At 31.1% G+C, this 12,742-nt stretch overlaps 1 protein-coding gene across 1 annotated transcript; it reads left to right on the top strand.

The window, feature by feature from the left end:
- The first annotated feature begins 887 nt into the window (after window positions 1-887).
- On the top strand, window positions 888-3,772 carry LOC112522828 (glucan endo-1,3-beta-glucosidase 11). Its single transcript, XM_025132140.1, has 3 exons — window positions 888-963; window positions 1,060-2,138; window positions 3,704-3,772. Exons 1-3 carry the CDS (start codon window positions 888-890, stop codon window positions 3,770-3,772), a joined length of 1,224 nt encoding a protein of 407 aa, XP_024987908.1.
- Window positions 3,773-12,742: the final 8,970 nt, after the last annotated feature.

Genomic DNA, 12,742 nt, shown 5'->3' with positions numbered 1-12,742 from the left:
TTCCTTTACTATTTTTCTTCTAATTTGGGATAATTTCACTAACTTTTTTTATAATTTTTCTGTCTTTTTTAGTTATGATTTTAATAAATAAAAAAATAATTGATTAATTTTTATAATTAAAAAATGCATAATTTTGTTTAATATCTAAAAATATAAGACATTTTTATTATTTATATTTTACAAATTTTATCATAAAAATTGATTATATTTCGAAACTAATTATATATAAAATAATCGAGCATCTCACGAGCTTTTCGAGTCGAGTATTGAGTAACTTGACTCTACTCGTTAATATATCGAGTCGAGCTCGAGTTTAAGCCCAGCCTATTCAAGTCGAGTGTTGATCGAGTTGATATCAAATAGCTCGCAAGTTATCTCGTATTATTTACATCCCTACCTACAAAACAGATAGTCGTTCTAAAATTAATAGGTTTGCAATAGCGGGATATGTTAATAAAAAAACAAGTTTTGAACTTAACTCTTCTCCACGTATTTAACAAACAATTAAAAAAATGTTAAATTATTATTTATTTATTTTTATCAAATAAGTAATTTTAATTTTGAATCAATAAATAATTAATATAATATAGTTAAATATTATAATTAGATTATGCGATAACTTTTAGATGAAGAAAGATGGACGGGGGTAAAATGGTCAAAGTGAGTAAAAAAGAGGACTTGTCTTTTAGGACGAGTATTTCAGAGGGAAGAGAGCCCCCAACCTCATATTCAAGAAAGCTTCTCTTATTACCCTTCGATCTCTAACAAGCAAAGTAAAGAATTCCCACTATATCTATATCTATATATATACATACACACACCATCTTCATCTTCCCTCCTCTCTCTCTCTCTCTCTCTACATCTCTCTTTCTCTCTCTAAACATACCATGGATCATCAACTTTGCTTTAGAACAGTTTTCATGGCGCAATGTCTTCTGGGAATCATCATTCTATCTTTATCTGGTTGGTTTAGTTTACATCTTTCTTTTTGGTTCATTTGAATCCATGGTGTTCTTGATTTGCAGGTTTCTTTACGTTGTTTGTGTGTTTTTTAATTAGGGTTTACGAAAGTTGAATCACTTGGGATAAACTACGGTCAAGTTGGCAACAATCTGCCACCGCCGGAGAAAGTTCTTCAGCTTTTGAAATCATTACGAATCACGAAAACCAGAATCTACGATACGAATCCGGAAATCTTGAACGCATTTGCAGGTTCCGGGGTTGAATTGATCGTAACGGTCGAAAACGCGATGCTTGGGACGTTAATGGATCCACAACAAGCGTTGCAATGGGTGAGTACGCATATAAAACCGTATTTTCCGGCGACTAGGATAACTGGAATCGCCGTCGGAAATGAGGTGTTCACCGGAGACGATATGACATTGGTGTCTAATCTGGTTCCAGCCATGGTTAGCCTTCAACGAGCTTTGACTCAATTAGGGATGCAACAGTATATTCAAGTGTCGACACCGTCGTCGCTGGCGGTTCTTTCGAATTCGTACCCACCGTCTGCCGGAACTTTTACGCCGGAGCTCACTACGATAATGACGCAACTTTTACAGTTTCTTTCGACCACGAAAGCTCCGTTTTGGATCAATGCGTACCCGTATTTCGCTTATAAAGATAGCCCGAGTAAGATATCGTTGGATTACGCCCTTTTCAACCCGAATACCGGCATGATCGATCCTCACACGAATATGCATTACGACAACATGTTATACGCTCAAGTTGACGCGGCTATATTCGCCATGGCACGGCTAGGGTTCGGTGGGATCGAGGTTAGGGTTTCGGAAACGGGTTGGCCGTCAAAGGGTGACACGGATGAGGTTGGTGCAACCCCTCAAAATGCAGCTATTTACAACCGGAATCTGTTGCGAAGGCAATTGAGCGGCGAAGGGACGCCATTGAGGCCGAAAATGAGGCTCGAGATTTACTTGTTTGCTTTGTTTAACGAAGACATGAAGCCTGGTCCCACATCGGAAAGGAACTACGGGTTGTATCAGCCCGATGGAACCATGGCTTACAATGTCGGGTTGTCGGCTTTATCAACAAACACGAACCCGTCAACGTCGACATCGACTTCGGCATCGACGTCGACATCTTCGTCTTCGATCTCTCTCACTTCCATGGCTACCAAGGTAATAATTACTTAGATTTCCATGCCAATGTTCTTTCATCTAATTTATATTAAAGTTACTAGTAACTATTTATAACGTACATGATATGCAAAGGTGGTAAAATGAAATTACATATATACCCTCATTAAATTTCGTATTAATAGCTATTAGGTTTAAATACTCAGTTAAACCATTTCTTAATAATGTTAGTTAACGACGTTTACGTGTAAGATTTGTGTTCAAAACTCGCTTGTTTAACTGCTTTATACATGAATCTTGTATTTTATGGGTTTTAAGAAAACCAAAATTTGATAAAAACAAAAATGTCGTTATCTGTCTATTCATGTTACCGTTAATTCATCAGACATATCAAAAACAAGATTTGTTAATGCTACTCCAGATTACATAAATACTGTCCTCAAAACATCGAAATAAAAATGTTTAATCAAACACCCGATTTCCCTTAGGCTGTAGTTGTAACGTCACAATATCATAATACAAGTTTACGAAAAATAAAACAGTTAAAGAACTAGTATGCTATATTTTCTCTATTTTCTTTTAAATTTGGAGATTTATCTGTTATCTCTCATCTTTCTCGCTATTTTAAAGGAGAGTTTATATTGAATTAAATTTTTCTCGTATCTCTAAAATTTTTAAAATAACATAACTATAGAAGCGGTTAAATAAATAAAAAATCATGTCAAAGACCTTCCAGCCTAGTGGTAAAGGCTTGGGCATGGCATAGTCATGAACCCGAGTTCGAGTCCTGGGAGGGGAGTGTTTGCGACATTTAAGTGGGGCCATGTTTAGCCTTCAAATTTGCCGGGGATTAGTCGGCCTTTGGCCCGGACACCCTTACAAAAAAAAAAATCATACTTAGAAGTTGTTTGTTTACCTTTTAATAATTCCACTGAGAGACAGCCTCTGAATCGTTAAGAGATGAATCTTGTTTGACAAAAAAGAAGTTGATCTCTTAATGGTTCTAAAACCCTGTGAATGATTTTGTATTATGGATCTTCCTTAACCATTAAGCACCCTAATTTTATCGTAAACAATTACAAAACAATTATATTTTATTTTATATTATATCATAAAAACTTCTTAATTATTCAGACCACTTAATTATTATACACCAAACCATTCAATAACTACTAAACAATCGGTCAAATCTTTGAAACACCCTTTTTTTAATCACACCGACTAAAATTAATATTATTTAAGAAAATATAATGATTATTAGGTGACAATAAAGTATTATTATTTAAATTTTTATTTAAATATTTTTGTCCTCGATTTGTACCAAAAAATGCAACAAATTTTGTTTTAAAATCATTAAAAATATATTTATTTATTTTGTGTATTTAGATTTATTATTTATTTTAAAGATATACTTCATACTTTGTATTTTTTTTTTTTTTGTGCTAAATAGAATCTAATCTGCATGTGAGCGCATATGTGCACCAACTATACAAATTATACATTCGACACCTCGTTTTATAATTAAATATTACCAGATATCAATACGTCAACATTTTCAAATTAAATAAACTGTTATTTTATTATTAACTTGTCATCGATTGTTACAGATGGAACGAATGGGTTTAGCGTGTTGGATCAGTGTTTGCTTGGCAGTTATAGGGACGTTGCCATTTTAAGCAGATCCAAAAGCATACTGTACATGTACATATACCAGACATTGATCAGCTCGGTGCTCTTTGAAGCTTCGAGAACCAAGATCATCTGTGTTGTTATTTAACTCCAGATATATCTGAAGATGGTCTTCAATCATTTTCATACACGCTAATTGTTTTTTTTCGCGACGAGGATCCCGTGGAGTCGGAGAAATTAATTGATTGGTAGTTGAGGAAATTGTTATCAATGTATGTATTTATTATTTATTTTAGTTTTTTATTTTATTTTCTAATTAAATATATTTAATGAAAGAAATATTAGAAAGATATGGAGAAGATTATTGTGATTGGGTACAGAGAAAAGTGTCTACTTTTTGTACGTGGAATCCATGACTACTGTTTTCATATAAAATTCCAAGAATCACTAAGATTCATGTCGACGAAAAGGTTTGTTGTATCTTTATTTTGGTATTTAAGATGTAAAGTTTTGAACATTTAAGTAGCTGGGTTGTTCAACCCAATTTCATCTCATCACTCGTCATATCAGCATGGTAACCGGTTAATGTTTCAACCGGTTATCTGGGTACTTAAATATTTACAATTTTATATCTTAGGTACCAAAATGAAAGTTTGGAAAGTACGTTATTCAAAATAAGAATCAAGTTAAAGTACATTATTTGTCATGCAATTTGTCATTTTTTTATACTGTGAGAGAGTTTATGTGAAATATATGATATATATTTAAAAAGTTTCAAACAATGACTTAAATTCTAGCCTTATATAAAACAAATCCATGTGAAACGATTAATACGTTAATACTGGTTCTCACGATTCTCACATTTTTTGTGTTTCTTACGTGATTAACCCCTTGTGTATATATAGACAAATAATCGTTTACAAACCCAGTAAATCGTACAAACTTACAAACCAATTTTCATGTCTTGTTTCATATTGTGAAAATGCAGTGTTTATACATCGTTGTTTAATATGTGAAACGTTCATGATTGTTTTATATATAGAAAACAAACGTTTATGGCGTTTCACATATCAAAAAATACTGTATAAACACTGCATATATGAAATAACGCATGAAAAGTGGTGTCTTGGTTTATAAAAATTATTAGGTTTGTAAAAGAACGAGACTCTACGTATGTATGCATTGTTTATTTTATGATTAAAAACGACTCTGATTCCTTTTTACGACCATAAATCACTGAGGTTGTTCTTGCTTTAACTTTTACTACTATAAATTTATATATATAGGATACAAAGTGTACCAGAGATAATATTGTATAACAGAAAGAAGAAAAGCAGAAAAGCGCATTCGGTTTTTGTTATCATACCTGTTAAAATTGTTATCTGATCTTTGACCGATTAAAGTTTATGGAATCTGTATTCATCATAAACGCATATCAGAACAACACAAAACAAAACTATTTCTTATGGAAAACGAACATATTTTGCAACGGAAAATTTGATAAACGAAATAAAACCCGAGACATGTCTGGTCTATAAAACGATAGCGGAAAAAAGGTGATGTTTTTGAGAGCTTTATTCCCTCCCACGCATATAACCGTCAGCATTCATCATTCACTGCCATCCTTTTCTTAAAGCACCTTTTGAGGTTTCAATGCATGTTTTTTTTGTCATAAAGAATCCATCCGCATCGGATCGAAATACTCGATATTCGTTACGGTAAAATCGACAGATATACGGTATTTATAAAATATGGGAATCTTCATTTTAAAAACCCATAAAATGTGATAACTTTGAGAACAGGTGTATCGTGTGCTATTTCACATGATTATTCTCATCTACAGCTTGTATTTAGTGTATTGATTAACATATATTTGTTTCATAATGTGAATATTTTTTTGAAAAATATAAATAAAAGGTTTTACATTGTGAACCGAATATATATAAACAAATACATTGTTAAACAAATGTATGTTATTCAATATATTAAATTCTAGCCTTAGATGGAAAAATCATGTGAAATAATATCTTACGATAATCGTTTTCACATTATTACAAGAAAATATATTTTCTTTCTAAAAGCTCGTGTTTTAAGAAAATATATCAAACAATGTATTTTATAAAACGAAAGAATATATATATATAGTTGGGTTCATTTAAGATCAACCTGTTTGTTGTGAAGGTAAAAAAAAATTTGAATCTTCACAGCAAAAACATTGTGAATGTTACATTCATAGTGTTTTGTTGTGAAGTTTCAAGTGTAAAAAAAAATGGTCTCATGGGTTTCACAAAAACAGGTTGGTCTCACGTAATCCCAAATCTATATGTGTATGTGTTTTTTGAAAACAAAACATTAAAACGTTTGAAATTTGAATGGTGAGGGAGTATGTGAACATCAACATCAAGTAAAGATGTACTAGAAACACTTGTATTCACTACAATTCGATATGTATCGAAAAAGGAATCACATCTGTAAACATATCAGATTCACTTCTCAAATTGTTTTAAAATTTATCTGTTTAATCCATTATCTAACACGTACATTCTACTATTAAATACTAACTTTAAAACCAGAAAATGAACAAAACCATTTGTCCAACCATTTTGCCGAAAATATATTTGGATAAATGAGTTAGTTGCGAATTAAATAGGCGAATATAAATTAGTGAATGAAAATGATCAATATTGTACTGTAAAAAAAGATAAAAATCATAGGTCGTAAATTTGTACATAAATATACATTATCGATAGAATGTGAAACATGAATTAACTAAATTTAGAAGAACGAAAATATCATGCGTCTTAATTTAATTAGCGGGACAAGGATGAAACGTGAGAATTTGAGAAAAAAAAAAGATTTTTATTCTATCTATTATGAAGATCAAGATGCATACATATATATATATATATATATACACACACATATATACATATACATATATATATATATAGCGAAAGGTTCATTTGAAAAGTGATAATTATTTGAGAAGTAAGAAATGATCATAGTCCTGCATCTGGCGACTTTGACTATGAAACATCAGATAATTCTTTGCATGAGTATACGGAAGATAGAAAAGTAGTTTCGTAACTTTTACAAATAGGCAACATGTTCATATGTGAATAATACGAGTTCATGTCTGATGTTAATCAGTTAATTAGTTCAGATGTGAATCACAATGGTGCATATGTGAATCAGTTAATTGGTTCATATGTGAATCAGTTAAAATATTATACGAGTTCAAATATGAATATATATAGTTCATATGTGCATCATACGGGTTCACATATGAATCCATTTGCCATCTATTTGTAAAAAAAAATGAAACTACCCCCTCTATTTTTCACTTAGTCGCAATTTCTAGACTAATCTGATCTTGACCATATGAATGCTAGAATCACTTATTTACTTCTCAAATATTTATCATTTCTCAAAATAACCTATGGCTATATATAGAGGGGGAAGACGATAATCAAATGAAAACTACAAAAAATTACAAATATGTGAGAACCAATATAAATATACGTTTACATGATTTTTTTCCATCAAATACTAGGATTTAAGATATTATTTCACATATATTTGTTTTATTAATCTGATAGTATTAGAAAAGTAAAAAAAAATCATAGTATTAGTCTAAATAAATCTCAATTATAAAATGAGATAATTTTTTCACAAGATGACAACAATATTTTAAATCCTAGTATTTAATGGAAAAAATCATGTGAAAAATATTTTAAATCGTTCTCACGTTTTTATAATTTTTTTTATGGTTCTCATTTGATTTACCTTATATACAGGAATTGGTTCAAAGGAAAACACCACTAATATACGAGAATGTGAGAACACCTTCTGAACAACCATAAAAATATATATATCAATATTAATGTTAAATTAAAAAAGAACAGCTCGTTCTTTGGTTATAATTTATTTGACTCTAATTTTTATCATATTTTGATTAAAATATTAGGGATGCGGCTTTTGTTATAGTAAAAAAAAAAGTGGTTGTAACGATTTTTTTAGTCACATAACCAAATAATCACATTTTATAATCCAGATTTATTCTCATACTTTTATGAATTCAAAGCATCTTGGTTTAAACCTTCATCCCTAAGAATAAACGACCCACCAAATAATACGTCATGGGTCTTTCGGGATTCTCTTCAAATGTCACCGGTTCGAGTCTTGCAAAATCATTCAGGATTTTCCTGACTGTTCTTTATATCTTGTAAGATTAATCAAGATGTACACAAACTGACCCGAACACCCATAGTTGAAAAAGCTATAGACCAAATAGGTAGCTTTTGGCCGTTTGGTTACTTTTGTATGACATATAACAACATGCCATTGCCGTAAATAGACCCAAAAGCGGACCCCATGACCATGTGCACACATGCATGCACTTCCATTTACTATCAATTTTAGTCCTTGTATTTAATTAACTACTTTGTTACTTTCTAAAAGATGTATGATTCTAAAACATTATAAATTCGATATAAATAAATCAAAAAAGTATTTTTGGGATTTTCGAAAAAGACTCTGAGAAGTATATTTTGAAGGGCTGAAAATCGTTACTGTATGTGCGTTGATGAAATCAGCAGGCGTAAGATTTGAAGTTGTATCGAATGTATGATTGTTGTAGGAAAATCTTAAATGGTTTCGTGTTGTTTGAAGCTTTCTGTAAAATGGAAACCGTTAAGGTTTATAGAGATCGTAAGGAAATACAGCGTTTGAGAGTTTTGGTCAGTAGAGAGATGAAATGTTTAAAAACCGAGTTTTGATTAGGTCAGTTGAGCATTTAATTTGGACAATTAGAAGATCCAATTCTTGGGAGAGCTGGAGAAGCGTCTACGAGTAAAGCATTGTAGAATTCGTTGATTTTGAAGCCTTCTTTCAGATAAGTCATTTACAAAAAAAAAAGTCATAATAAGTCAACGTCAAGTGCAGGAATTGCTGTAGAAGGGGGGAGGGTTGTCCCTATTGAGCTGTAGCACTTGTTTATTATAGAAATGAACATAGGCTAACAGAGAAAAACAACTTTCGTACCAATTCGGTCGATCTGGAATGGATCGGTTAAACGTTTCAACAATAGGGGACTCTTGAACTGACCAGTCCAATGATGAATTAAAGTAAAGTCCCGATATTTGTGTTTTTCTCGTATAGGGTTCTGGGACTCGTATTTCAAATAAGAACTATCAAGTAGTTTCAAAGCTTGGAACAGGCCGGATTATAGGGAGCTTATATTATGGATTACAGGAACAAATATAATTGAATGGAACAGCAGGCGGGTTACACGTCCCACTGTACCAAGAGGTCGGCCCCAGTGCGTAATACGCTAGTCGCGAAGAAATCCCATCAATGGATACGGCAGTGTAACGAAAGTGGCCATCTTCCTTTGAACTGGATTTGATTTCACCCCTATTTGAAAGTTGTAGGCCTGGCTTCGCTTTCATGTGCAGTGTTGCATCTTGCCTGAGATGCTCCCAAGGTTCATCGGGACATTTTCTTCAACAACTGAATGCTTCTCGAGGCTCCACTCTCCCCCTGAATAAGTAAGGCCCCGTTAGCCTGCCAGTTCAAGTCTAGCTGACTGCATCACTGGCATGAACGAAGAAGCAATATCGACGGTACCAAAAGAGCTAAGAGCTCAAAGGACAACTCTTCACCTTATTGTGTGATAGATGTTTTCATTTGGGGTATTACAAAGAATATTGTAACAGAGCTCTCGAATATTTGGAAAATCACTGATAACACAAACTTATAACTCATATATATATATATATATATATATATATATATATATATATATCTATATAGGGGCTGGTTCAAATACTAACCAAAATTATTGTGCAAACTATGTTAACCCGATCTTGATCGTTCATTTTCTCATCAAACGGTCCTTATTAAATGAGACTATAAAAAATAATCATTTAATTAATATATTAATTGAGATGCCTATGAACAACGGTTCAGATGGTACTTTTGTAAAAATATCGCATGAACACGGTGAACATTTATATGAACACGATGAATGTTCATGGACATTACATGGATATGAACACCGTGAACATCAGAATTACCTCATGATCAATTAGAGGGATCTTAAAAGATTTGTAACTCCCAAATAATTATTAGGGAGTTACATAAAGGTCAAATTACTAAATGACCCTTGTATTCAATTTATAAGTTACATTTGAACATAAAGTAAAGAAAGAATGTGATTGGTTGATGTTGGTTAGTAGAGTTAACACAAAAAATGGGTTAGTATTTGAACTACCCTCTATATATATATATATATATATATAATTAATTGATAAACCAGAAGTATATATATTCATCTTGCAACTTGTTTTGCTCTCTTTTTGGATTTTACGTTGCACATACTATTTTGTTCGAAAAAGCTATGTCTATCGAGATACACACACAATAGTCCTGGCTGTTCTAGGATTAAAATGTAACGAATTTGTCAAACAACAGTAAAAAAAATATAAATTTCTAGACTATTGGCAAGTTTGAAATATCAAGGGTTAAAATGTAATTTCACAAAAAGTATGGATTACCTAGGACCAAAATGCAATGATTTTGTCATATCCGAGGCTAAATCGTTACAATTTGAAACTGTCGTTAAACTATTAATTTTAGAAAATTACTTCGTTATATAATATCTTACTTGTTTTCATTACAGAATTCGGTCTTAGAATTAAAGGCTTTTACCGTTACATCGAGAGCTTCGATTATGTTTCTAATTTTGATGAATAGCTTCTATCGGTTACCGTATTTAAAGAGTGTATGCGATCGCTACCGTAAGTGTAACACCATTAGCTGAGATTTCATTGTTTGATAAAACAAGTCCCTCTTCTTTTTGTCACACTCGCCTTTAGTCACTCCATTATGATTAAATACATTTTGCACCCTTGAACTAAATTTTCTTTTATATTTGAACTTTAGAAATTGACAAAACCAACCCCTCTTCATACTTTTTCATACTATATCAACCTGAGGGACTATTTGTGGCTAACTAAATAACTAAACTTGATTTATTATGTTTTTATTCTGGTTTTATGCATAAAATATTGTGTGTTGATGCATATTACTTAAAATTCAAGATCACAAGTAAATTGTGTGTAAGTACAACTTATTAAAACTTCATGTTTTAATTTGTGTAACTAACATATAGATAAACATAATCAAATATGGGATAGACATCTTGTTTTGAAAATAAAAAATCTAAAGTATAATTAAGATAATAATTAGTAATAACAAAATACTTAATTATTATTTTTATAGAACTTATTTTATTAAACGATAAATAAATTACTTCGTTATTAAACCTAAATTAGATTATAAATAAAATATTGAATTAAAGAAAATTTCAAAAAAACCAGAACTTTAAATAGTAAAATCGATACTAATATCGATATATATATATATATATATATATATATATATATTCAAATTTTTATGATATATTTAAATTTATATGTTATTCAAAAATAAAAAACATTATTGCTTTCTCAAAACCACTAAAAACTGTAGGACATAGATAGATAATAAAACAAAGCAATAAAATTGAGATATATCTCGAAAGACCTTATATCTCGAGACTAGTAAAACACGTAGGTGTCTTTGATAAGAAGACAAATTTTAATCAACTGGAAGAACCCGATCTTTATTCCAATCTTAACTACAGAAAATGTTCAATCCACAAACAAAAACCCTTTATCTCATTAACGAACAGAGCATGTTGGCAAAAGAAACGGCAAAAATGTTATCGATATTATTCATACTTCTGTACATGACTTTTTTCTGACCTAATTACGTATATGTGTGTGTGTGTGTGTGTGTGTGTGTTTTAGATATCAAGAGTAATCGATGTGTATTTTGAGTTGTTGACCGGTCAAGAACTAATATTCGTAAAGGGACATTTAGGCACGTTGGAAAAGTCAGAATTCGACATGGATTTGTTCTTTAATTTGGTGCACGTCACGTTTCTCAACAAAAAATATTAGAAAACTTTAAGATAAGATGAATGACGACAAAGATGAGAACCAGAAATGGTTATTAGTAATATGGCAAAAAGATAAAGCCTCTTAATGTTGACATTTCAAAAAGATAGTTGCATATACATATCGATAACATCGACTTTTGAATATACCACCGTTCGTAGATCAAGGGTCTGTTTGGCTAATGCTGAGGAATGAAAATGAAAATGAAAATGAATTTTCATTCTCTCAGGTTTAACCAGGAATAAAATTTTGGACTTCTGGAGGAATAGGCCCATTATATTATTGAAAATCAAACAGTTTCTTTTATTTTCATTTACATTGATTACTGATTAATAACTATAACCAAACACCCCATAAAATTGAGAACATCTTATTGAACAGATAATATTTGTAAAACAGATAATTATATTTCGCTGGTAATTGCTTATCTAGTAAGTATTTGATAAACAACCACTAAATATGTGGATAAACTTATATAAAGTATAATGTTGGATGCAAGATCAGATTAAAACTGTAACAAAAAGTCAAGAGTATGAAATTTTGTACACTACTGTAACAAAATACTCGTTTCTCTTTCTCAAAGAACAAAATATTTTCTTTAATGTATTTTGTTTAGAACATCTCTAACAGTTATGTTATAATAAAATAAATCTGGTGATTTAGAAGAGTTTTGTGCTCCAGCAGATATGTTATATTGTATGGTAAAATGAAAAAAATATATATATGAAAAACTCTAAATTTAAAGAAATCTCTAAAACTCTATGTATGAAAGTGTAAAAAGCATTTTAATTCTTTCCTACAATAACAGTGATTGAAAATAAACCAAAGGGCCTTTGGTCTTACTGTATTATAGTCTTTGGCCTCTTAGGAGGTCAAGGGTTCAAATCTCACCAAAGTTGAGGAGGGTGTGTAAATTTATTTGTTGCATTTGCCTATAGAAATATTATATACTTCAAAAAAAAGTGATTGAAATACATGTTCAAAAGAGAAATAATATTTTCCTAATTATATTGG

Source organism: Cynara cardunculus, assembly GCF_001531365.2.
Source record: "Cynara cardunculus var. scolymus isolate 2C chromosome LG 12, CcrdV1, whole genome shotgun sequence".
Taxonomy (NCBI): Eukaryota; Viridiplantae; Streptophyta; class Magnoliopsida; order Asterales; family Asteraceae; genus Cynara; species Cynara cardunculus.
The sequence above is the reverse complement of the archived record's forward strand: the minus strand, read 5'-3'. Positions and strand labels throughout refer to the sequence as shown.